The following is a 26,221-nucleotide window of genomic DNA, read 5'->3' on the forward strand; positions in this document are numbered from 1 at the left end:
GCCACTATAACGTCCCATACCACTATCACGTCCCATGCCACTATCACGTCCCATGCCACTATAATGTTCCATGACACTATAACATCCCATGCCACTACAACGTTCCATGACACACTAAAGGGCCATGCCACACTAATGTTCCGTGCCACGCCGCTATAATGTTTCACGCCACACGACTGTTCCATGGGCACACTAGAGGGCCATGTCCCTCTATAATGTCTCACGCCACAAGAACGCGCAGTCCTGCTGACGTCCCGCGGGACTCACTCGTGCCCCTGTGTTGCAGGCGGGCGTGCGTGCGCCTGTACGATGTGCGTGGAGCGGTGGCACACGGGTTAGCGCACTGGGCGCGGTGCTCGCCTTAATAGGCGCTCGCTAACATCACTGGCCCCAACAGCGTGTGGAATGTATTATGGGGAGGTGGGGGGATATTTGATCTTTGATGTGTACTATACAGTACAGCATACCGGTGTATCCAGACAGCCATGGTCGTCACCTTGTCTCCTATGACTCCTGTGGAATTGTTAAAAACAAATGTGCGTCCGTGAAATGTCCTCCACGTGCTTATTTTGCGGAGGGATTTCATCCAACAGTGGATAGATCACGGCTGATGATGATGATAACCATCCTCTTTGGTTCTTTCGGTAAAGCCTCGTAGGTAGAAAAATAATAGATCACGACGTTTCGATCGCAACGCAAGCAATCGTCATCAGGTGGGACAACCACAGCAAGTAAAAACTGCAGCAAGAAAAAACTGCTGCAGTTTTTTTATAGTGCGGCATGAAACACTGCTGCAGTTTTTTCTTGCTGCAATCACGAAAGCTTCAAATCAAGAATGAGAATAACCCTCGACTTTTGGCTGCTGCTGCTTTATGGATACGTGTATTTTCTAGATCAGGGGGTGGGCAAACAAAACAACACGTAGAGATTTCGATTTAAAGCTTTCGTGACTGCAGGGATTCATTTTTTTGGTTCTTTCGGTAAAGTCACGTAGAAGGGAAATAATAAAATAATAAAAATAAAACATAATAAAATAATTCTCACGACGTTTCGGCCACAACGCAAGCAGCCGTCCTCAGGTCTGTCGGAAAGACAGTGTCTCAATCAGACGCTGTCTTCCCGACAGACCTGTTCTTCACCTGAGGACGGCTGCTTGCGTTGTGGCCGAAACGTCGTGAGAATTCTTTTATTATGTTTTATTTAAATTATTTTATTATTTCCCTTCTACGTGACTTTACCGAAAGAACCAAGAAGATGAACACGTAGAGACTTTTTTTTTAATTCGAATCCCATACCACCCCCCCCCCCCCCAAAAAAAACCCATATAGATATGTTTCAAGAGCCGCAATGCATTGTGGTGAATACGTTGCACGCATTGCGTCACGAATCAGCCCGTAGGGGGGCCGCGCGCGGACGGTCAAATACTTGGGGTGGTCCGGGCCGGCAAGTCATCTCACCTGGGTGGTCTGTACACCTCAACCCCCTCTACGCCGGATTAAGTAAGCGCCTGTAACATATACGCGCTATGTTGTTACGTGTGGCCTATACGCCTGGAGGTGTGCTACTCGAGTTGTCTCCTGTACTGCAGGTGGTGTGTTGTACACCTGGATGACCAGGTGGCTCTGTACACAGTGGGACATTAAAATACGATGATGCGGTTGGGATGCGAGTGAGTTGAGTATCTTGTGAAGAACCGTGCGTTGAATGTCTATTGTATGGCGTGGTATTTGTTGCTGTATTTTTGGTTCTCTTCATATGCATAGACGTTGCTTATCATCATTATCCCTGCCATACGCCAAACACTCGAATGCCAGAACCTCGCGAACGAGGCTGCGGGATTCGGAATTCGCCAGCAGGTGGCAGCACACGCACGTGACTTGCCATGAAGAGCAACATCGACATCGCTTTCGCCTCTCGTTGTGGGGAAGATAGCGGCCTCTAGTGGCTGTAGGAGTGTAGCGAATCAGTTTCGTTCAACATGCGGCACCTGCCTGTATTTGTTAAGGACTTTGCATTGGCAGTGTTGTACGAGCACACATCAAAATACCGTACGGACCTTTTTAATAAATACAATACACAAACCTGTTACATATTCTTAGGTTTTTTCGGTAAAGTCACGTAGGTAAAAAAATAAAATTAATAAAAATAAAAATCACGACGTTTCGGAGGCAACACAAGCTTCCGTCTTCAGGTGGAACCGTCACAGCCCGACAGCTGATACAGCTGATACAGCTGTCGGGCTGTGACGGTTCCACCTGAAGACGGAAGCTTGTGTTGCCTCCGAAACGTCGTGATTTTTATTTTTTATTTAATTTTTATTAATTGTAATTTTTTACCTACGTGACTTTACCGAAAAAACCTAAGAATATGAATCCTTGCAGTCACGAAAGCTTCAAATCTAAAACCTGTAGCACTCATTGATGTTATATTCACAGGTGCATGGTGAAACCACCGAGAAACGGGAAGGTAGCCAGGACCGGCGTCAACAATTTTCCAAACTCTTCGGCCCGCAGCGGGGGATGTTTGATCTTCCAAACGACTGGACTGCTGTGGGAAAGAGCTTTACAGCTCATCGGATTCCCTCCAGCATAAATCAATATTCTCATTCTGTTTGTCCAATCACATTCGTGAGTGCTCATACAAGTGGGAGGAAACCAGAATAATAGCCGGGGGTGGGGGGGGGTAACTCTCAATCCCTGTAATTGTATATTGTATATTATAGCTATTGTATATTTTAGATTTTATTTTATTAAATTTTTACATCGTTTAGCTCCTTAGTATTAGTTAGACTTGTACCTTTAGTAGTTAGACTTGTAAACCACTTATTTAAGATTTAAGATTCCTATATGTTGAATGTATGCACCTTCCGGCCAAAGTAAATTCCTTGTCTGTGCGAACTTTCATCGCGAATAAAACCCCTTTCTGATTCTGATTCTGAGATGGAAATTAATACTCTTTATCTCCTGCTATCATACTCTGACAAACTACGAGATTGCGAACCCGACGTTTAAAGGAATTATCCACGATTACAGTGTGGATGATGATGATGATGATAATTATGTTGTTACAGCCTGGTGTCGACCTACTGCTGGGTGAAGGCCCCCCCCCCCCCCCCCCCCATGGCGTGTCAGTCATGAGGGTTTGTTTGGCCATACTTCAGCGCGATTGTCAGCGTAGTTTGGTGAAGTGAGAGGCCGGGATCTGGTTCGTGCGGAGCGAAATGCAATGCATGGTTCGTGAGTTTTTTGTGGTTGTTATCGATTAATCAAGTCGATAAATCAATGCACCGTTTTAGTGTTTAGGGGTCATCCTTTGAACATTGCGGCTATGTGTTAAAACATTTACAATTGGCCGAAAATGTACGTTTGTATTTTTTTGAGATTCGATTTCTATTTTATTTTGCCCTTCTGATGTCTCGAAATTAAAATTAAAGGGGTAATGGTGGCACAGTGGTTAGCACATTGTGTCACGAACTGAGTGACCGACGTTTGATTCCCAATCACAGCTTTGATTCGTGAACCACAAGTGAAGAGCGATGTCTGAACCCTGCCCTTCACCAACCTCGCACTGACCAGCGTGGTGAAGTATGGTGAAACAACTTCCACGACCGACCCGGTAGTGGATTGACAAAATCTGAAAAAAATATATAAAGCTTTGAGTCAAGATTTAATTTTATCGTCGTAAAATATAACTTGCACAGACACACGGCAATAGTGATCCTCAGAAACCCACACTTATTCAACAACAACAACGCAATCCATCGACCTGCAGGAATTCAGATACATCTCCAACTTAAAAGCGTTGCAGGCTTCAAACACCAGGGCCCTGCAAAGGATCTTAACAACGGATTGGGACACCACCTGAGGCTTCCGCAAGTTTCTAACGGGGCCCTGACTGCGGTAGACAAATCCTGGATTAGGACATGAACTTTAGTAACAGGATGAGGCATATCTGCCCGAGGGATTTCCATCTAATTCGCACACACTATCGTATATTAATAATAATAAATAATACATGTCAGGCCTGTGCCAATCCAGCGCTAGATGAATGCCTCGCCCCACGTTCGCTCCGCGTCAATCACGGGGGGTCGTTTGAGCATCCTTCTTTGCCTTGCTGCATCGAAATGTACGTTGGGGAAGTTGGGAGACTCAAGACCGGTTCTGATATCGCTCTCCACTGACGTTACCCGTCGCCAGAAATCGAACTGAGGTTTGCTGATGGTCATAGCACAGCGCAGTAAACCACTGTGCCACCCCTCCACCAACATCATTACTGGTACCATGTAATAATAATAACTTTATAAATAATTACAGGTCCGTATTCTTGGTTATTTCGGTAAAGTCACGTAGAAGGGAAATAATAAAATAATATGCAAAATGTTAGAATAAAATTCTGACGATGTTTCGTCTGCAACACAAGCAATCATCATCAGGTGTGAAATCCACAGCAAGAAAATCTGATGATGATTGCTTGTGTTGCAGTCAATCCACAGCAAGAAAATCTGATGATGATTGCTTGTGTTGCAGTCGAAACGTCGTGAGAATTTTATTGTTTTATATTTTTATTATTTTATTATTTCCCTTCTACGTGACTTTACCGAAATAACCAAGAATATGAATCCCTGCAGTCACGAAAGCTTTAAATCAAAATTACAGGTCCATTGCTGAAAGAACCAAGAATATGAATCCCTGCAGTCACGAGAGCTTTAAATCAAAATTACAGGTCCATTGCCAATCCGCTGCTGGATGAATGCCTCCTCACACTGTGTCAGTCATCGAGGATGTTTGACCATACTTCACCAAATTAGTTTGTGTGGGTTGTTAAGAATTAGGGGCAGAACCGGTTTAGCTCTCTCCCGGTGCTAATGTTGAAATCCATGGCCGGATATCAAACTCGGGTTGCCGGGTTCATAGCGCAGTGCTGTTAGAGGGTTTGTCTGATGTCTCTTAGTGCACCAGATGCTCATTTAATGCTGAATCAACCTCGGGGAGGACAAGAATCAATTCAGATATTCCTTATCGTTGACGTTGTTTACGACCAGGCATCGAGCCCAGGTGTGTGGGATTGTGGCACAATGCGGAGAACAGTGCGCCATCATTGCACGCTGCAGCTAGGTTTGTGTTTAAGTTTACTAGGAGAGCAGATGTTTTAGAATATTATGAAAAAACATTTCAACGAAACTTAACAATGTTGTATTTTACCAGGCAAAGGCAACTGGGTTATATATCTGTTTTTTTAGAAGCGACGTGGCCACAAATGATAGGTCAACGAAGTATTTCATCATGTGGAAATGTATAGCAGCCAAATAATCTAAATGCATGTTGGTTATAAATGTGAAGGGAAAAAATCAGAGGACCCGGAGAAAAATTCCACGCGAACCACGGGGTGAGCATGCAAACTCCAAATATACAGCAGGCGTCAGGGTCGGGATCGAACCCACGACCTCCCGCATACCAGGCGAGGTAGTTAACATCTCGCCAACGTGGCATGCCGATACCAAAGTGCTCACATTACATTTTGAAACCCCTTCTCCCTGTCCTATTGGCATGGCGGAATAAATACAGAAATCTTAGGTGCTAGTAGCAGCTGGTTGCTATAAAATGTTCCATCCTAAGCAGCTGAGATTGGATTAAGCATTCTCATTTCATTTCATTTTGACCGCATACGTAACCAGGCGAAAGTATACACTTATACACAATGTAATTTGGAATTGTCCTATTTTGAGTTAATCCAATATCCCGCTCAATATTGCATTTCGCTTAAATACTCTCATAATGCGCATCTCCTACATCTCTTTGCCAGTGTTGATGCATTTTTCTTTATAAAGCCGTTGCACTTCGTGTGATGAATCTGTACCGCACGACTTAGACGAGATGACATGAAGGCTGACCTGACGGGTTCACAGTTCTCTGGGGCGATCAGCGTGTATCTTGTAACGTTCGTTTTAAGACCCCGATCTGCATGTCCAGCATGTTGCCTGATACGCTCAACCGGATCTTATCCGAGCTGTGCTGGCTGTGCACGTGCCCTGTAATCCGAGGCTGCGGAGGCAGCGAGGGTTTGTGGATCACACAAACGTTCACGAAACTCCCTTCCCGTACACGTTTGGTGCCATACCCTGGCTTGCCAGGAGAAGACAATACAGCAAAGTGCCCCTTGTTTGTGTTGTCTTCCTGCACGTGTGGATTTTCACCGGGTGCTCCGATTTCCTCCCACGTCTATAAACAGACACTCAACAATTGGCTGAAAACATCTTAATATATAGAGGACTGCAGACCTTTAGCAATTGTTGGTACCGGATCACCGCCTGGTTGTTGCCTAAAAGCTTGTGTATGGTTCCTCAACGATTGTGAAATGTATTGCTCACGAACGACGTTGTATATAGCTCAACATTACTATTTCCTGGATGAATAGGTGTCTCGACAATTATCCATTTATATGTTTTGTACACCATTCACTGACATGGCTGAACAGGAGCACGTTTTGTTATAGAGGTTCGCAGTTCGAGCCCAGCAGCCGCCCTGGTGAATACTGCAGGCGTATCGACCGAAAATAACGGGCCGCCTGCTCCACAGGGGACATTAAAGATTCAGTGATAAGTAGGCAATGTGTGCTGGTGTCATCATGCAAATTTCAAAAACCGCTTGGAAATTACTTAATTAGGAAAATACAAACTACATGGCCCCCCCCTCCCCCCCGACTGCGAAATTACTGCAGACTGGATGTAAAAGACCGCTCCTTTGTAATAAAATGGTACGAATGCCAAATGTGCGAACGATTCTATTTGACGATATCTCCCAATGGCACGGGGCAACTGCCTTGACGCGGCTAAGAAGCGTGATGATATCCTTCGGCACTTGCGTGACTTCGCCACGAGACTTATCGACGCATGCATCCACTTTGCGTCTGTTATCCCACGCTTACCCACTCTTGAACTGCTGACCGCATACGTAACCGCCCCCCACCACCACCACCCACCACCACCCACCACCGCCTCCTCTGCTCCCCCCCCACCAAACTCCAGCGAATTTAAATCCTCAAGCATAGGTACGGCACGGAACGAGAGAGCAGTCCAGGGACATCGCGTTCAGAATCACCCCACCAGGAGCAGCAGAGGAGCTCCGGTGGGCACAGAGAGAGAGAGAGTTTGGGACAGAGAGATTCATACACGGACTTTTTAAATGTTAAATAACTTTAGTGTAGTGCCGTTAGCCACACGCGTGATTGCAGTAATTTATTAACACGTTGGGTTTTGTTCGTTCGAATTTTTTTATTCTCATTGCTTTGCCGCTGTGCAATCCTAAACTCACACTCCTTAAATGCTGTCAGCGCGAAATTGAGATATATTTGAAATTATATTTGAAATTGCTTTGGCGATTCTCCTAATCTAACCTCGTCGCAATTATACCATCGCTGTTCCTTTGCAGTTTAAACAAAAACAGCAGCAACAAAATCAGGACGCCTGCTACATTTCGCGGGACGAACAAACCCACCGCGGGTTTACGCTGAACACAGAGAGAGAAATCAAGAGAGAGGGCATCGGCAAATCTTCTCCCCCACCCGCCCATCCTCACAGCCTCCAGATCGTCACATCTTGCTCGCAGTTGTATCGCCATCGACAGTGCAGCTCAAGTTTGGTTGCCGTGATCGAGGAGTTTCCGCCGCAACCCCGTCCAAAACAACAACAGCAGCGACAACAACAACAGCAGCGACAACAACAACAACAGCAGCAGCAGCAACCATGGGCCAACAACAGATGGGCGGAGGGGAGAGGATCCCGGGCGAGCAGGAGATGGGAGTTGCGGAGCTGCAGGAGTGGTACAAAAAGTTTGTGGTGGAGTGTCCAAGCGGGACGCTCTTCATGCACGAATTCAAGCGCTTCTTCGGCGTCCAAGACAACGACGAGGCGGCCGAATATCTGGAGAACATGTTCCGCGCGTTCGACAAGAACGGGGTCTGTACCCGCACGCCACTTGGGCCCCCCCATCGTGTTGCGTTTCGGAGTGCGTCCAAGGGCACCGAATAGTGGCGGGCAGCCATCGAACAACAACAACAACAACTAAAATAACCCCGCTGCAAATCAAGGTTTTTTGCTCGATAAAGTTAGTGGGTTTCGTGAGATGAGCAAGGTTGTACGAGTTCGGGATAAGAAAGAAAGAAAGAAAAAAGAGACCGCGGGAGGGAAATACAAAGCGGAGCGGTGTGAGGGTAGGGGCAGGCGGTGTGTGTGGTGGGGTGGATCGATCCTGCAGAACGATCCCTCCACATGGTTGGAGAATTCAATACGTGAGGTTAAGGGGAACGCGAACCGCGGAATTCGTAGTGATTAGAGAGTGATAAGGAGAGCGCGTGACCGCTTTACGTTTATCAAGTGCGCAGTGAGGTGTTGTCGTGCCTGCACCCCAGGCAAAGACAATGGTATTCCTACTTTGGTCGAATTAGTGCTTTGTGTGGTCGCAAATAATTACTCACCGAATAATTTCTGGGTCGCTGGGAGACGCGGAACCAGCGGCCGCAGTCATAGTGATAAGGTATACTGGACGTGGTGTGCTGCGTATGCAAATATTTCCCAGGGTCTTTGACCTGGACAGACCCAGCTGAAATTGAACCCTGGTCTCCAACCTTACGTGGTTGGCAGCGACAGCACGCATTCGTCTAGCGAGAGCAGCCCACCCCACGCATAGAACGGGAGGACTCTTGGCTTAGAAAATAAACCAAATATGTACGTAAAGATGCAATGTCCATAGTGCCAACGCGTCTACTTTGACTGTTTTAAAAGCTGTCGTGATTCGATGCTGTTGTGTCGGTACATACCTTTGCGCGTGATCTCTATCCACGTTTTGTCGAATTCCGATCGTGGCGACCTTAACAGCGCAGTAGCGCACATTGGCAAAAGGTGCTTGTGTTTATTTTTAATCCACACGTACTGGGAAATTTAAGAACTATGCATACCGCAAGTACTCCACCCAATGACTCGTGGCTCATATTTATCCAGAGGTGACGTTGGTTCCATGACAACTCCGATTATAAGCAGCCCCTGAATTCGTAAAATTATCCACGGTTATCTGAGATTATTTTTCCCCGCGAGATAAGTAGAGTAAATTGACAGATAATGTGATCTGCGATATTGGTCACCAACTCCCACGTCACCAAACATTAAAGGAGTTTTCTCCACGATAACGTTTTGCCTGGAAGTGGTGGCTCACGCGTTCCTAGCAAGGGGGTGATGAGCATCAACAGCCCTTCGTTTGGTGGCACGAATACCAGAATCGTGTTGAGTAACTGCAGTGTGACATATGTATTGTTTTACATCGAAGACAATCTGTATTGTTTTCACACAGAGACTGCGTAAACATTTTTGTGAGAAAAACCGATCCGTTGTTTTTTTAAAGATGGCATTGAGTACCAATTTTTTTTTTTCTTGAACGAAAAATATCCTGAGAATAGGTTTTCCCATTTTTTTCTGGCAACAAAACAGTGGTTAAGATGTTAAAACACCAAACTAAAACCTTTTCCAAGGAATCATGTTTGCATTAACCACAATACTTGTGGTCAGAATGCACAAGTATTGAGAATGCGCAAGTATTGTGGTTGATGCAGACATGATTCTTCGTAAAAGATTTCAGTTTTGTGTTTTAACATCTTAACACCTGTTTTGTTGCCAGAAAAAAAGGGGGAAACCTCTTCTCATATTTTGGTATTGGCAAAGGAGGTTCTATGATGACAAATATGCTCTTTTAAGGGAAAATACCTTGAAGTGTTCTTCCAATACACGCGCATAAATGGAAGCAACTCGCAACATTTATCACTAGCACTGCCTTATAACAGACATAACACATATAATAGACTGATGTTTCAGATGACGACCCTTCTTCAGTGCAGAGAGAGACAGTAACGGCAGAGAGACTGATTTGTAGTTGGAGGTCACCACTTTACACCGTGGAGGCCTCAAAAGAGCTGGGGCATTTTAAGAATGTTGACAGATGAACAGTTCTGAATTGACAAGATCAATTGTCTATTTGTAGACATTGAGTATCAAGCAAACACAAGAAAGTTGGCGAATTAACATTTTTGAGTTTCAGTATGAACGGGTTTCAATTCACTTCTTGTTCAATCACCGCGCAGTAATATCCCTGGCATTTTGCAAGATAGTTGTAAAGATGTGTATTTTACAGTCAACATTCCTGTAAGCCAGCTATTAACCAAAGTTATGCATATTTCCCCGCATCTCATACATTGGTGACACTTTAACACGTACGCTTTCGTGACCAATATTATCCATAATACAGTTTTTTCGTGGTTAGATCACGTAAATATATAAACGTGTCGTTAAACCCGCCACCACCCTACATAGCCAACTAGTAAGGTTTGTCACGTAAACGGAACATGCCAATGCGTTACCAGTACAGCACACCGGTGTGTTGGTGAGCAAATCCACAACATTTACAGACTGAGTACTTCAACCACAACCAAACCTTACCATTTTTCGATTTATAGCTTTCGTGACTGCAGGGATTCATCTTCTCGGTTCTTTCGGTAAAGTCACGTAGAAGGGAAATAATAAAATAATAAAAATAAAACATAATAAAATAATTCTCACGACGTTTCCGCCACAACGCAAGCAGCCGTCCTCAGGTGAAGAACAGGTCTGTCCCTTCCACGTGACTTTACCGAAAGAACCAAGAAGACAAACCTTACCAATTGGCTATGTCGAGAGTGGTGGAGGGTTCATATTCTTAGGTTTTTTCGGTAAAGTCACGTAGGTAAAACATTAAAATTAATAAAAGTAAAATAAAATAAAAAATCACGACGTTTCGGAGGCAACACAAGCCTCCGTCTTCAGGTGGAACCGTCACAGCCACGACAGCTGTATCAAGTAAATTTACTTAGCAAAAATTTACTTTTATTTTATTTTACTTTTATTAATTTTCAGCTTTTACCTACGTGACTTTACCGAAAAAACCCTAAGAATAGTGGTGGAGGGTTTAACGACACACATTCATACGAACGCGATCTAACCCGTTCGCTGACACGGTGGCTGTGTCCGCCGCCCCCTCCCGTCGGGTCCTGCCCGCAGGACAACACGATAGACTTCCTTGAGTACGTCGCCGTGCTGAACCTGGTGCTACGGGGCAAGCTGGAGCACAAGCTCAAGTGGACCTTCAAGATATACGACAAAGACGGCAGCGGCTGCATCGACCGCCAGGAGCTGCGCGAGATCATCGAGGTGCGTGCGTCAGATGAGTCCCATTTGCGACGAGCGTTTCAGATTCATATTCTTAGGTTTTTTCGGTAAAGTCACGTAGGTAGGTAAAAAATTTAAATTAATAAAAGTAAAATAAAAAAATTAAAAATAAAAATCACGACGTTTCGGAGGCAACACAAGCTTCCGTCTTCAGGTGGAACCGTCACAGCACGATAGCTGTATCAAGTGAGCGTTTCAGAATCAAATATCTGGATTTATACTGCAGGAGGAATCCGATGAGCTGTAAAGCGCTTTCTCACAGATGTCCAGCAGGGGCACGGGGTCGCAATGTGACAAATCAAACTATTAACTTTTTTTTGTATCTTACCAGGTAAAGCCCACTGACTTATCAGCTTCTTTTTTCTGAAGCGACCTGGCCACAAATGATAGCTCAACGCAGTAGCTTATCATGCGGAAATTTAAAGCGACAAAGATTATCTAAATAAATCTCACTCTGTCTCGGAGCGCTCGTCAATCCTCAGAACATGTATCTATTTATACCGTCGGGCGAGGAGACTGTGATTGGAGGGCATAAGAAGATTGGACAGGAGGCCCCAATTAATTCCTCGGAGGGTCCATCCCCAGCACAAGATTTAGTTTCAGGTAAATCTGGGGTTGGTATCGTTTGTATATTCGATTCCTTCCATTTGCTGTTGATCACCATCGATACCCGCTGTCGAACACTCCACAGCTATTCACCGTTGTTATTTAATACGTTCTGTCATATATATTTTTTTCAATTAAATTTTAAATATTATGTACGACTTGTAAAGCTGATCCGAAGATAAATCGAACGAAACTCCTCTACGTTCGGCGCATCGCTGGCCACAATGCGCGTAGCGACGAGGCCCCTAAAGCCCCTCGCGTTAATCCGGCCCTGCCCCGTGCCAACGGCGCCCTGCCACCATCCCCGAGCGCGTGGAGTTGGGGAGCTTCGCTTTCGGGGGCGAGAGGTGCCGCAAACAGTCGCGTCGACCCCGAAACCGAACCCAAGACGCAGCAGCAGCAGCTGCACGCATCCACCAGGCGTCAATCCTCGACACGATCGCCACTCTCGTGCACCTGTCCGTACACGTGGAGCCCCTTTGTCAATCCACTGCCCTGGATGAGGGTCACCCGATGCCACGTAGGTCGTGGGAGTTGGTAGACCATACTTCCACACGCCAGTCGCTGCGGGTTTGGGAAACGGGAAACGGCTCGCAATTCGTAAGGTTGCGAGTTCAAATTCTAGGTCGGGGATTTGACTCAGCACATCACTCCTCCAGGGTCCATAAATTGAGTGCCACTTTGTGGGGCAGTGAGAGCCCAGCCTCTGCCATAGGAATGTGGAATTTCCACCACTGGCTCGTGGCTATGGGAAGGAGATGAGCAACGCATCAATGTCCATTTCAGCAGCAAATCCTTTCGTGAATAACCCTTCTGAGCGCGATGCCTTTCAGTCCATCTACAACATGAAGAAAGCCATCAATCAGCAGGATGAGGGACCCCTTCTCTCTCCGGACGAAGTCTGCACCCGCATATTTAGGCTCATGGACGACAACGATGATGGTGAGGCGACATAACTACAACCAAAAACAACCGTGTGACTCAGTGGCATAGCGCGGTTACCATGGGCTCTGGTGCATGACACATGAACAATTTACCCCCTTCTTCATATCCCGGCGCCTAGGCCGTGGCGAGATGTTAACTACCTCGCCTGGTATGCAGGAGGTCGTGGGTTCAATCCCACCTCTGACGTCTGTATATTTGGAGTTTGCATGTTTTCCCTGTGATCGTGTGGATTTTTCTCCGGGTACTCCGGTTTTTCCCTCCATATTTAGAAACATGCATTTAGACGAGAGTATGTGGCTGCTGTACATTTCCACACGATAAGCCACTTCGTTGGGCTATCATTTGTGACCAGGTCACTGCTGAACAAGAGCTATATAGCTCAGTGGGCCTTAATAGGTAAAATAACAATAGTAAACAGTTGTAGTTTGTTTGTGTGTGGTGGTTACCCACCCAAGCACTTTTTCTGGCTCAACCCTGCTGCTTTGCTTCAAAACTCGGATTCGATTAGGTGCATTCTGGGTGATTTATGCAGGAGAAAATGACATTAATTCATGCAGTATTTACAAATGTAGTCGAACGTTCTCGCAGAAGTCATTCCGTTGCCCGTGGCACGGGGTTTCGCAGGCGAGCTGTCACTCGAGGAGTTCCTGGAGGGTGCGCGGAAGGACGCGTGGGTGCTGCGGATGCTTCAGCTCGAAATCGACCCCAGCATCTGGTTCAGCGAGAATCGAGAGAAGAACACCATGCTGAAGCAGTGAAACTGCATTGCCCTTCCCTGCCCTCTCCTTCCCTGCCCTCTCCTTCCCTTCCCTATCCTCTCTCATCATGCCCTTTCTTGCCCACTACTCTCCCACCATGCCCTTCTCTGCCCTCTCCTTCCCTGCCCTCTCCGCTCCCATTATGCCCTTGTCTGCTCTCTAACATGAATATATAAAAGGGCTAACATTTATAACAATGAGCCTTCTTTAGAAGTAATGGACGTGTTATTGACTGAAATTTTACCCTACTACGGTATATAAAATTTGTCTGCTATGAGACAGTGCTAATGACCAGGGGTTGTTTATTAGACAGGCGAGAAGATGCACAAACATTTTGGAGAGATTATTACTATTTGAACCAATATTACTCTCGATTAGAATTGCTGGCTACAGGCATATAATTATTTATCAGATTATTCAAATGTATTCTCACGCTCGCGATTCATCCATTCCATCGTGCGTGTAACGATTGCTCTTTACTATGTTAAAAAAATGTATGCTCATGTTAAATGTAGACGAATGGGATGAGCAAAACAACGCGCATGAAACAAGAATGTACGGGACAGACAGACAGATGAGATGAAATAAAATCCATTCTTGAATCGAACAGCAATTCCAAATCATGACATTTCATCACATTGAACAAGGGGTGGGTTCTTCCATGCTCATAAATGGCCAGGCATCTCATTGTGTGACTTGTTAAAACAGCAAACATCCAAACCTGACTTAAAAAAACGGTCTTGAGATTCTGAGAGATGTTCCTGTATAAATATACAAATTGTGATCATTTTTCCCGCTACGGTATTGTGGAATATAATTCATAGCCTATGAGCAACAGCCTATTTTATCTTCTTGGCTTTAAACCTCTAACTGTCAAAATAGATAAACAGACAATATGTCTCTTCACGTACAAAATAAAACATTTGAATACAACCTATTGTTCCCACGGCCTCCTGGGAGTGCATAATTTCAGCAGCATTGATTAGGTACAGTTTAACACGTAGGCTTTCGCGACCAATATCATCCATAATAAAGGCCTTTGGGTTAGATTGCGTAAATATATAATTGTGTCGTTAAACCCGCCACCACCCGACAGCCAATTAGTAAGGTTTGTCACGTAAACAGAACGTGGCCAATTCGTTACTAGGACAGCACACCGGTGTGTTGGAGAGCAAAGCCACAACAATTATAATCTGAGTGCAACCAAACTCTGGGCCGTATTCTTTGGTTCTTTCAGTTTAAGTCACATAGATAGAAAAACATATAATAACAATAAAGTGAATACAAACATCACGACGTTTCGATCGCAACATAAGCAGTCGTCATCAGGAAAAGGGGTTATCCTCTAAAGGCAAATTGTTTATGAAGGCTTGGAGATGGGCGTAGCCCAAGTGTATCAGCAGCACCAGCAACATGGCTGGGGTAGTAATGCCAATGCAGCAGCAATGCCAATGCAGCAGCAATGCCAATGCTGCAGCAATGCCAATGCAGCAACAATGCCAATGCAGCAAAGGGCCACCAGGAAATCACTACACCCCGCTCAACACACCATACTGCTGACGGTGGAGGTTGATTGACAAGAAAACAAGTCAAGTCATGACCCAAAGTGGTTGATGACATCTTGCCAATGATTGCCGAGTCTATAACCTTCCTCTCGGTTGAAACTGTGTCTGTGTTTGTAAATATGGATGGCTTCATAAACGATTCTTTGTTGATAGCCAGGAGGCTTGCAAAGTACCATCGTCTTAGAGAAATCAATTTCGTGTGAGCCAGCCGCCTTAAAATAATGATCAGCCACGGCAGAAGTATTGGTCCTTCCGTGTTTCAAATCTGCCTTATGCTCTCGAATACGGTCCGAGACATGTCGATGAGCTTCCCCAATGTAATTGCTGCCGCAGATACAGCTTAGTTTGTAGACGCCGGGATATTGCATGTCAGGAATCTTGTCCTTCACAGATGGGATCAGATCACGAATTTTATGTACTGTGTTAAATCGGACCTGGATCTTGTGTTTGTTCATGATTTTGGAAATATTTTTGGTTACCCATGCTATGTATGGCAGGGCGATGGTTTTGATTGGATGCTCAGATGGCTCCTTCCTCACGGTTGGGGTGATGGCTTTGCGGATTGTGTAGTCAGAATATCCATTCGCCTTGAGAGCTTGGTGTACGAGTTTGAGTTCACTGGTTAGGTGTTCATGGTCGGATATACATTGAGCTCTATGGTGTACCGTTTTGATGAGGGAATTCTTCTGGGATGGATGGTGGTGGAAATCGGGTTTTATGTAGGCGTCAGTATGGGTTACTTTCCTGGAGTGAATTCTTTGGTTGTTTCGGTAGAAAGAAAATAAATTAAATAAGAGTACGACATTTCGATTGCAACACAAGCCACCGTCATCAGGTATAACTACATTTGATAGAGAGACAAAACACAGACACGGAGACACACAGACAGACACACAAGCAGTCACGAAAGCTTCCTGGAGTGACTTTACCGAAAGAACCAAAGAATAGGAATTCCTGCAGTCACGAAAGTTTTAAGTCAAAATTTTACACTGGGCCGGTTGAGATATATAGTGTCTCGTCAGTAGTCTTGCTTCCATGAAACAATTTTGGTGAACTGCCAAATGTTATAGGCAAGGACTCTCTCTTTGAGATATGGGTCCTACTTAACATATAATATACAGCACAATATAATCATTGTCGTCATTGTGGATAATAGGAATAACAAAAGAGACGGGCAATAAGTACTTGCCTAGCTTGTCTGGGTTCTCAGTCTGGGTAATCGTCAGCATTAGCGGCCGTAAATCCTTGAGGCTATCGCGTGCCTGTCACGCCTCCTCTTGAGAGCTGGGCTCTAGGCCACCGAGACCCTAATGTGATAGATAATCCAGGTCACCGGGTTCTCTCCAGGCTCCTGCCGAGCGACCTCTACATGAGAGTAGCACTTCGTCAAAGCGCATTAGTAGTTTTAAAAAAAACTGTCATGGTTGGGCGATAAGGCACTTGCGCTGAAAGCGGGACAGCAGATATGTGGAAAAGCGCCTCAGTGGTTCCGTAACATCATGTGCTTCTTGGCCACGGTTTGAATTTGGATTACTGGCTGTAGTGTGACACGTTTGAAATTGAAAACGCATCTCTTTAGAACAGCTTTTTAAATCCTTTATATTAAGTTCGCTTGCTTGCTTGCTTGCGTGCTTGCGTGCTTGCTTGCTTGCTTACGACCGTGCAAATCTTTCGGTCGTTTTTTTAACACACTTCCCGTGATCCAATCGAGCTGACATTTTCCACACAGACTCGTTGTGCGTGACAATTAATTTTTCGTGAAAATTTTTTTCCAAAATTTTAAACTGTTTAGGGAAATTTTTTTAAATATTTAATTACCAATTGCTTAATGCTGGCAGACAATCATCTGACCCATAGGTGGCAGCCATCTCAAGCCAGAGGACGAGAGGACTCTAGCCGCCACGCATATAAAGGATTTAGAGTGAAAAACTTTGTTTTTACGGGTTAAATTTTTTTGTGTTTAGTTTGTTGTCCATCCCCCCCCCGCGTACCGATTATCACGGTCGGCTACGATCGGTGCAGCGAAGGAAGTTCAACGTACATAAACGTACATACGTGTTGAGATGTTTACATCGCCGTGCCCTGCAGTCATGCATTTTTAGCCGGCGACCAATGTTGAGATGTGCGTGTGAGTTTGTGATAATGAAATAAGCAAATTCACGGCTCCTGTCGAGTCGCTCCATCGCTGGATGAAGGCCTCCACATCCCGGGTCGGTCGTAGGTGTCGTTTGACCATACCTCACATTAAATACGCACTACAATGACAATAGTTTAAAGCGATTTGAAGCATGTTTTATTTTTTTGTGGGGGGGTGGGGCAGAGCTTTGTGACGTCATATTTGAGGGGGGGGGTCTGACTTTTTGTGACGCCGTGTGACGAGGGGGGGGGGGGTCAAAAATCGTCAAAAATCGCGTGACGTCATTTATGGACGGCCCCATAACCAGAGACGGACAACCAAGATCGCTCTCGGGACTCGGCCTTTAATTCGATCGACCCCAGAGGAGGAGGTGATGAAATTTAAATTCATCCTCTTACCTGTACCAATATCATATGACGTCACGCTCTCATATACCACTGTTATATGACGTCATACCTGTCCAGCATTAGAATATGTATTTATGCTGGAGGAAATCCGATGAGCTGTAAAGCTTTTTTTCACAGATGTCCATGACGTGACCCTCACCTGGACAATGACTAAGATGACGTCTTTTTAAATCCTTTATATTAAGTTCGCTTGCTTGCTTGCTTGCGTGCTTGCGTGCTTGCTTACGACCGTGCAAATCTTTCGGTCGTTTTTTAACCCACTTCCCGTGATCCAATCGAGCTGACATTTTGCACACAGACTCGTTGTGCGAGACAATTAATGTTCGTGAATTTTTTTTCTCCAAAATTTTACACTGTTTAGGGAAAACAAATTAAATATTTAATTACCAATTGCTTAATACTGGCAGACAATCATCTGACCCATAGGTGGCAGCCATCTCAAGCCAGAGGACGAGAGGACTATAGCCGCCACGCATATAAAGGATTTATAGTGAAAAACTTAGTTTTTACGGGTTATACTTATTCACATATCAGATGACGTTGACCCACGGCCAACATCACTACTCAACGACGTCACAATTGCCTGGTCGGGATTGCGTCAGCGTCACCCAAGCTGGCGAGTGACGCGATTCCCAGCCAAGCTCATGACGCAATCCAACATGACAGTCATGACGTCTTCATGTAACGCGTTAAACACGATGACATCATGTCGTCATTTATTTGCGTGGTGACGTCACCCGCCAAATCTCTTCCTACGTGAGGCGACCAGTGGTGGAGAGTTTGGGTGGCCAGGTCTCTTCAGTACAATGTCTATCCTCCCCCTCCCAACTCTCGCCGTCATCATTGTAATCGGCCCCGGTGGTTTTTAGACGACACCATTAGCAGCACGAGAGGGAACTGCGAGAGGCAAGCGGGAGCCGCCCGCCACATCGGGTACGCAAGAGACCAGAGGCGGGAGACGACAGGTGCGAACGGGCCTACGGCGTTCCGTTGGTGAGTCCTACCGGACGCGGTGCGACATCCCCGGTAGGGAATCTAGCAGAGGCGCGGTGACACCCCGAGGTCGAGGGGCTTCTGCTAAACAAAGCGGCGTTTTGAAACGCATTTGGAATCCCAGGCGAGAGGCGAGTGAGCACGGACAAGAGCTTTCTTTGTGGTGGTGTGTTTTAGAAAGTTGTCGCGTTGAAAGTGCGTGTTTTTTTTAAAAATAAGTTTATTTGAGTTGTGTTGTGTTTTAATCCCTGCGCTGGTTAATGGTTTAAAGATGCGAATCAGCTGTAGGTGGCGCTCAAATGACGCGCTTGGAGTAAAACCATGGGGCATTTAACACACACCTTAGACTACACTGCAGATCAGGGGTGGGGAACGTACGGCCCGCGATATAATTTGGGTCTGGCCCTGCCAAGGCAACCGCAGGCGGGACTCGAAATTCAATAAATCTCGGAGCAAACCTGGAAAAGCAGTTGCGAGTAGCAGCAACATCATCAATACCAGCTAACATCATCACACGCCTCGCCAAAGAGAAGCAGTTCCAGCCATCGCATTAGGGGTGAGTTAATTAAATGTTTGACCAAATATCACAGGATATTGTTTTAAGTTGATAAGTTTGTATGGCACGCGAATTATGTTATAAATATCCAAATGGCCCTTGGCAGAGAAAAGGTTTCCCGACCCTGGACTAGATAGTATTAGCCCGATTTCAGTGAATGTCGGAAGGCGAAGCAGGCGTTGGAGCCTGGCTGGTACTTGTCTTATAGGCGTCGAGGGCAGTGCAGCAAATTTAACTTTTTGCACCTACCCCCTCCAATAGTTTTTTCAACCTTTACCAACCCGCACTGACCGGCGTGGTGAAGTATGGTCAAATATCGCTCATCGCCTGCAAGGCGTTGCGGAGGCCGTCACCCAGAAGTGGAATTGGCAAAGGGGCTGTACGTGTGTGCGTGCACACTTAGAGCACAACACGTACACGTGAAGCAACGTGCGATTGACATGTGTTGTCATTTGTTCAATTAATTACAGTATTATTCACGAACTCGGAAGTTAAGCCGACCCATGAAGTTTGGCTTATAAGGATCGGCGCATTCTCTAGAAAAAGATTTCCCCCCTGTGGGTAAATCATTGAGGATAATAATAGTACGCTGTTGTGTCTACAGCCTTTTTGCCATTCCGCGGCCGTGTCGGTTATGTTGGTTATTTGGCCACACTTCACATGGCGGGTTCCATGCTGACCAGGTGAAATGGACAATACAGAACTGCTTCTGATATCATCTTCTTGGTTCTTTCGGTAAAGTCACGTATAATGGAAATAATAAAATAATAAAACTAAAACATAATAAAATAATTCTCACGACGTTTCGGCCACAACGCAAGCAGCCGTCCTCAGGTGAAGACCCAGGTCTGTCGGGGAGACAGCGTCTGAATGAAACAACACCACGCTTGGAGCGTATATTTAAGCTGGGTTGGAAGGTGGGAAGGTGCGCCTTGACAAAATAATTTGCATATCAAGAGGAATTTAGCATATTTATGGGAAATGCAGGTATGTGATTAGTACTACTTGCTTCTGATATGTCTCGCCCACTGATGTTAGCCGTGGCCTCGAATGGCTCCCAGATGCCCGTGTTCATAGTTTGCGAACCACTGCACTTCCACTCCACCACGGTCACCTACCGCCCACCTTGTGGGGTTTTATTTAATGTTGTTAAACGTCCGCAAGACCCAAGGCTGCGACTCATTAGAACGGGGCCTGCATTGTTTAACTGTACTCGCTTCGGGTGATTGAACTCAGGTTCTTGACTTGAGAGGGCAGATCGCCACTGCCGCATCGCCCCCGCCGGTCGCTCGCTTTGATCCAAGGCGCCTTTTTTATTCATGCCAGTCAATTCATCGATACCCATTCCGCGTCTCGCCAAGACACAAACAGTAATGCGGTCTTAATTGGTTTTATAGGAGGTGCCACTACGTACTTGGATATGTATGCGCCTCGGGAAGTGAATGATTCACATATTTACTGAGAATCAATCAGTCTTTATTTGTTACATGCAAAACGGTGAAATAAATGTGTGTCCCCGTGCTAGGTGAATGATTAAAGCGCAACATCGCGAGAGACGGCGGTGGCTTTTGGGGAGGCAATCATCCAACAGTGGATTTAACATGGCTGATGATGAATGAATACAAAGAATTCCCGTATTTACAAACGTGTGGGCCATTTTGACCATGTTATATACAGCAAAGAACAGTGCAAAAATAGAGAGAACATTGTTTTTATACTGTACATTATTGTAATGCACTTCTATGCATCCTGCATCTATGCTCCCTGCCTTCACTAACCTGCATTTACCAGCGTGATGAAGTATGGGAAAATAACCCAGCACGGGGAGGCTCTCATCCAGCAGTGGATTGACAACAGGCCGTACATGTACACATGTGGTCGCTAATTGAGAACATGTAATGTATAACCACGTTGGCATCAATTGAGACAGAATCTCAGTTTCAACCCAGACTAGGCTTTGCCTTTGCTACATTAAAATTCCAGGGCATGAGTCCCAGTGGACCCAGCATGTGAGACAGCTGTGTTCATGCCGGTCTGATCTGTGGCATGTCTGCTCAGCATCCGAACCACACGCACGCCTTTCATGGCAAACGCCTATTGCTTAAATTCTCACGCTACATCCATTATCTGGCGATCGATATTGTAAATACGAATGGGGAGAAACTCTTATTTCTACAACTGGATATCCATTTTTTCTTCCCTCCTTGCCACTGCTCGAGGTTGGAATTCTCTCCCATTGTCTCTCCACTTTTAATAACTTTATTCATTAAATGGAATGTGTTAACCCCAATATATTAGACCGTCAATAATAGTGCTTAAATTTCGATTTAAAGCTTTCATGACTGCAGGGATACATCTTCTTGGTTCTTTCGGTAAAGTCACGTAGAAGGGAAGTAATAAAATAATAAAAATAAAACATAATAAAATAAAATAATTCTCACGACGTTTCGGCTACAACGCAAGCAGCCGTCTTCACCTGAAGCCGTCTTCACCTGAAGACGGCTGCTTGCGTTGTAGCCGAAACGTCGTGAGACTTTACCGAAAGAACCAAGAGGAAGAATGATAGTGCTGTTTGTACGTATGTACGTTGAACTTGTTTCGCACCTGACGGAGGCAATCGTGCTAATCGGAGTTGCTGGCCGCTTGGTGTTTTGGGCTTTTGGCGTTGTGCTTGGCAATCATGATACACAAAATGCTTTAGGCTCAATATTAGTCGTTTAAAAGAGATGGTTGTGTCCTGCATAAAACGAGGCTTGTCCCTGAACATGGAAATCCCTAAAAATGCACTTTGTGAAAGCAATCGTAAAAAAGGACAAAGAAGATGCTAGGCAATATCATTTAATATCATTTTTATTTTTGTAGCATCTAAGCCTGTGACCAAATCACCTGGTATACACCCGACCCTTTCAGGTCTGGAAGCTAAGCAGGTATTAGCATGGAAAGTGCTTGGATGGATGATAACCAGGCACAAACAGGTTATCATAGGGCTGCATGGCTGCTTGGTGGGCATTAAAGCACATTCCGCCTTAATCCATTGTTGCAATGTGCCTCTGATCATGTGTCTATTCTCCCCACCTTCAGCAGCCCATACTGACGAGCTTAGCGAAGTATAGCCATATAATGCCCACGACTTGCATGGCGTAGGGGGAGACTCATCCAGCAGTGGATGCATGAAATGGCTGTACTTGTCCATAGCAGCTAAATGCAGCTGCATCTCGTAACGCGCGTTGTTTTGATATTAATTGTTGTGTGAATGTTCTACTTTTGTCATTAAGAAACGGTTACTCATTGCTAAAAATACAATGCTTGAGGCTTACTTACAAATTAAGATTCTACTTTACATACAATCATGTATTTTACAAGCACACGTACAAACCGCACCACCGTTATTAACACTGCCTTGATGGAAAAAACAAATACTGTACAGTATATCGTCAGTGTTTTGAAGCATGTATGTATAAATATTTGATTATCCAAAAGCATACCTGTGAACCCATACGGTTTACCCATATTCTTGTTCAAGGAAATTATATTTACAGGTCCATACGGCGTACAGCCGTTTTAATACGGGAAAAAACAAATAATTTGTCTTTGTTTCTCCCTTGTGATGGGACTTTGTAGGATGAACGTTGAGATTTATAAGGGCACGGGGTGACCAATAAGGTCTGAACTGGTCTGCAATAAGGTAGGCACTGATAAGGGGTTGACAGGTATTATGTTAAGGGTATATTTATTATTTGATGTTTGGCAATAAATGTTGTTCGTATGTCAATATAAAATTGTTCACATCGGAACTTGCTTTGACTTTTCCAGTTTGTCCAGGTCACCACACAGTACAGTGCCAAGCGTGATCTCCAACAGTATATTCAGTACAATACATCTGTGAACCGTCTATCAACAGCGAAGGACCATTTCCCGAAACACAGCCTACTATATATATATTTTCTTTTACAAGGCGGTCTTAATGGTGACGCTTGAATGTTTTTTCTTTTTGCAATGTTTTTGTTAATAGCCCTCCCACAGAGCAGTCACAAGGCAGTGTTTGTTAATAACCATGATCGTAAAGAATTTTTAGACTGTGTGAGTACCGCGGGCAGAGAGCGGTTCGCTAAATCTCCGAATTGTGCCATGTTTTTTTTTCGCAGCCGATCTAGGCCGCTGCCTTCGTCGTTGCACCGTCCCGAGCAGGTGACGGCATCGCCGCCGCCTTCGCCCGGCGAGACGGACCGAGCCGACGGACCCCGGCGGCGGCTTGGCGCGCGGGTGCAGCGATGTGGAACCGTCTGTCGAGCATCGCCCAGGGAGTGAGCGGCGCCGGCGCCGTGGAGGAGGTGCCACCCGTCGGCCGGCTCGACTCGGTGAAGGCGGCGCACGCATGTCACGGGGTGCACCCTGCGCCGATTGAATAACTCAAACCGCGTGCCAAATCCAACGCGCGTATACTAACGGCCGAGACGCGCACACACGTATTTTACAGAGTGCTTCCGTTTTATTAGTTTGAGGATTTATTATGTCATGCTGACCATGCAATAACAAGATGTGTTGTAAACCAAAAATAATGTTCGTGCAGTGGAAGTCTTTCTCATTTGCTGTGATGTGGGTGACATTATTGGTGACTTTCTTTAGTGGTAAAAATAACTCTTCTTATTCGGGGTCACATGATAAATGTAGATAATAGGCTGAATTTGCTTGCTTTTATGGGAAACTCTTATGCACAAAAATGTGCAGATAATATGAAGACCTTAACACCCGCAGTCTTCTTGTTACCAGTGGATGAATGTGGATAGTATGGTGATTTTACCATAGGATTTCTCTTATCCGTGAACAGACACTGATAAGAAAACATAAGTGGATTGATTGGGGTTCACAGATAATTAAGAGCCGCAGACAACAGGAATGCATGTAAGGGGCGTTTCACTGTGATCAGTTAGTGATCATTCTTCACTCCCAGATTTATTGAGTGGTCGAGCAGCGATTGGTTATGTCGTGCACATAAATCAACATTCAACTTCCTGCTTGTAACAAGTTTACGTCGCGTTTTTATGAAGCTTGTTTTTCACGAGTTCTTCACAGAAGCGACTGTGTGACACAGAGACCCTTGTACAACCAGCCAAAGTTATAGGCTTTCTCCCTTGACAGGGCCCCTACATTTACTCATGTGTATACTGCTTATTTGAGCTAAATTGTCGTCTCAAATATAAATATATATATTTTTAAATCAAAATGTCCTACCAACAATACAGTAGTGCACACGATAATTACTAAGTGCTCCTGAGGACATTCCAAGCCCATAATTGTTCAGTGACCCAGTTTGTGTAGTGGTTAGCCAGGCCATATCCAGTCTGGTAGGCGTGTGCAAATAGGGATCTCTAGAGCCAGGAAGGGTTTAGTTGGCCAGCTGTTGCTGTGTGTGCAGTTGGAATATGAAATTGGGGCTCGGATAGGTGTGTGGCCAAATGTGTGTGGACATATTGTGGGGAGGCCTACATCCAACAAATAGCACATGGTATGCATTTAACAGTTCATCCTCCCACCAATGATTCGATGAATTTTCATGATTTTATGCAAGTATTTTTTCCCCTGTTATTTACCATCTCGTTTGTTTCTCGTTTATTTTATCTTTTAGCTCCGTTCAACGAAATCCAAGTGTATAATTCACCTAATTTTGCATGAAGTATAATTTATTGATTCACATTTGCACAATTGGATCGACGGTTTGTCAGCCTAAGTATACATTTTAATCTATGAATTGAATCCATCATTACATGCCGAGGAACTCCCAAAGTTATAATCAGGTAATTGCTGAAGCGTAACAAAATATGTAAGTATGACAAAAAATATATTGCCATTGTGGGGATCCTGCATCCAGATAATATCTCACAGTGGCGTGACGGTGCTGACGGTGATTGCTGTGGACTTTAAACGAGACCCTCGCGTGTTAACGACCCTTGCAAGTGTGTGTGCGTGTTTGTTGATGGGGAGCGGTAGTGTAGCGGTTAGCACCTTGCACTACAAACCCGGCGACCAGAATTCGATTCCCGCTTACGGCCAACACCAGTGACGATTATCTGTACCGGTCTTGGGATTCCCCTAGGTCGACTCGGCTTCACATGAGTACCTGGTGCAGTGTATAAAACATCGCCACTAGGGAGACAAAGGTGTGGTGCTAGCCACCCACCCACCCCATCGTGTGACATGTCGGCCTTCATAGGTGCTTGCTAACAGCACATGTTCCACGAGTCTTTTAAGGCTATACGGGGGATCTTTGTCCTGGTGAGCAGCCCCAGAGGAATGCGGGCGGCTCGGAAAGAGGGGAGATCGCGCCAGCCGGGGAGGATGCGGCGGAACGGCTGGCGCAGATGGAGGGGCTCGTGACGCAGCTCAAGGAGCTGATTCGCGAGAAGGATGGGCAGCTCAGAGCATTGGATCAGCAGCTGAAGGTGAGTTCCAACAATCTCGTCGGTCATTGTTAAATCCCCCCCGCGCAGTCGCCGCCATCTCTCACTGTCTCGCAGGACAACAGTCCAATCTGACTCCTGAGCTCGAGCCAATTTCATTGCTCCATCTCCGTTGTGGAAGCCTCGCGGGCGTTTTTCTCTCCTTTGGCTGGAATTGGTTGTCGTGACAATAAGCCATCATCTGACCGTGTGGATAATTTTTCCCCAGGTTATTTTCTGCGTTTGCTCACACCGTTTTTTTTTTTTATGGCGCTCAAGAATATCCCTACAGACAACTAGCAGTGCGAAGAACTGCCCTGGAAGATGACTTATCAGAATTTTTAAAGTCTATTCATTTAAGCGTTTATGCATACTAGGTCGCCCACACTTTTTTATTCCACTCTATTAGACAATTCATATTTATTTCTACAAGTCTGAATATTCAGAATTAATAACACAAAAATAAGCTTATGGCTGTTTTGCTTCAGTCATTGGAGACCGGCATGAAACTATCAATTCACTACCCTTGGGAGCCCGGTTTAACAAAGATCTGCACTGTATAACACCTGTAC

At 45.3% G+C, this 26,221-nt stretch overlaps 2 protein-coding genes across 2 annotated transcripts in view; both read left to right on the forward strand.

The window, feature by feature from the left end:
* The first annotated feature begins 7,097 nt into the window (after window positions 1–7,097).
* GUCA1B (guanylate cyclase activator 1B) lies at window positions 7,098–16,703 on the forward strand. The gene is made up of 4 exons (XM_061566633.1): window positions 7,098–7,954; window positions 11,078–11,227; window positions 12,685–12,793; window positions 13,421–16,703. Exons 1-4 carry the CDS (start codon window positions 7,742–7,744, stop codon window positions 13,552–13,554), a joined length of 606 nt encoding a protein of 201 aa, XP_061422617.1. The 5' UTR covers window positions 7,098–7,741; the 3' UTR covers window positions 13,555–16,703.
* Window positions 16,704–18,430: 1,727 nt separating this feature from the next.
* Window positions 18,431–26,221, forward strand: part of GOLGB1 (golgin B1) — a 51,674-nt gene continuing 43,883 nt past the window's right edge. The window contains exons 1-3 of the mRNA XM_061566503.1: window positions 18,431–18,656; window positions 23,358–23,570; window positions 25,494–25,652. Of these exons, the coding sequence (XP_061422487.1) occupies window positions 23,484–23,570; window positions 25,494–25,652 (246 nt within the window). The 5' untranslated portion in view covers window positions 18,431–18,656; window positions 23,358–23,483. The remainder of the gene's footprint in view (window positions 18,657–23,357; window positions 23,571–25,493; window positions 25,653–26,221) is intronic.

This window comes from Lethenteron reissneri, chromosome 37 (assembly GCF_015708825.2).
Source record: "Lethenteron reissneri isolate LAM-NWPU_2019-01 chromosome 37, ASM1570882v1, whole genome shotgun sequence".
Classification (NCBI taxonomy): domain Eukaryota; kingdom Metazoa; phylum Chordata; class Hyperoartia; order Petromyzontiformes; family Petromyzontidae; genus Lethenteron; species Lethenteron reissneri.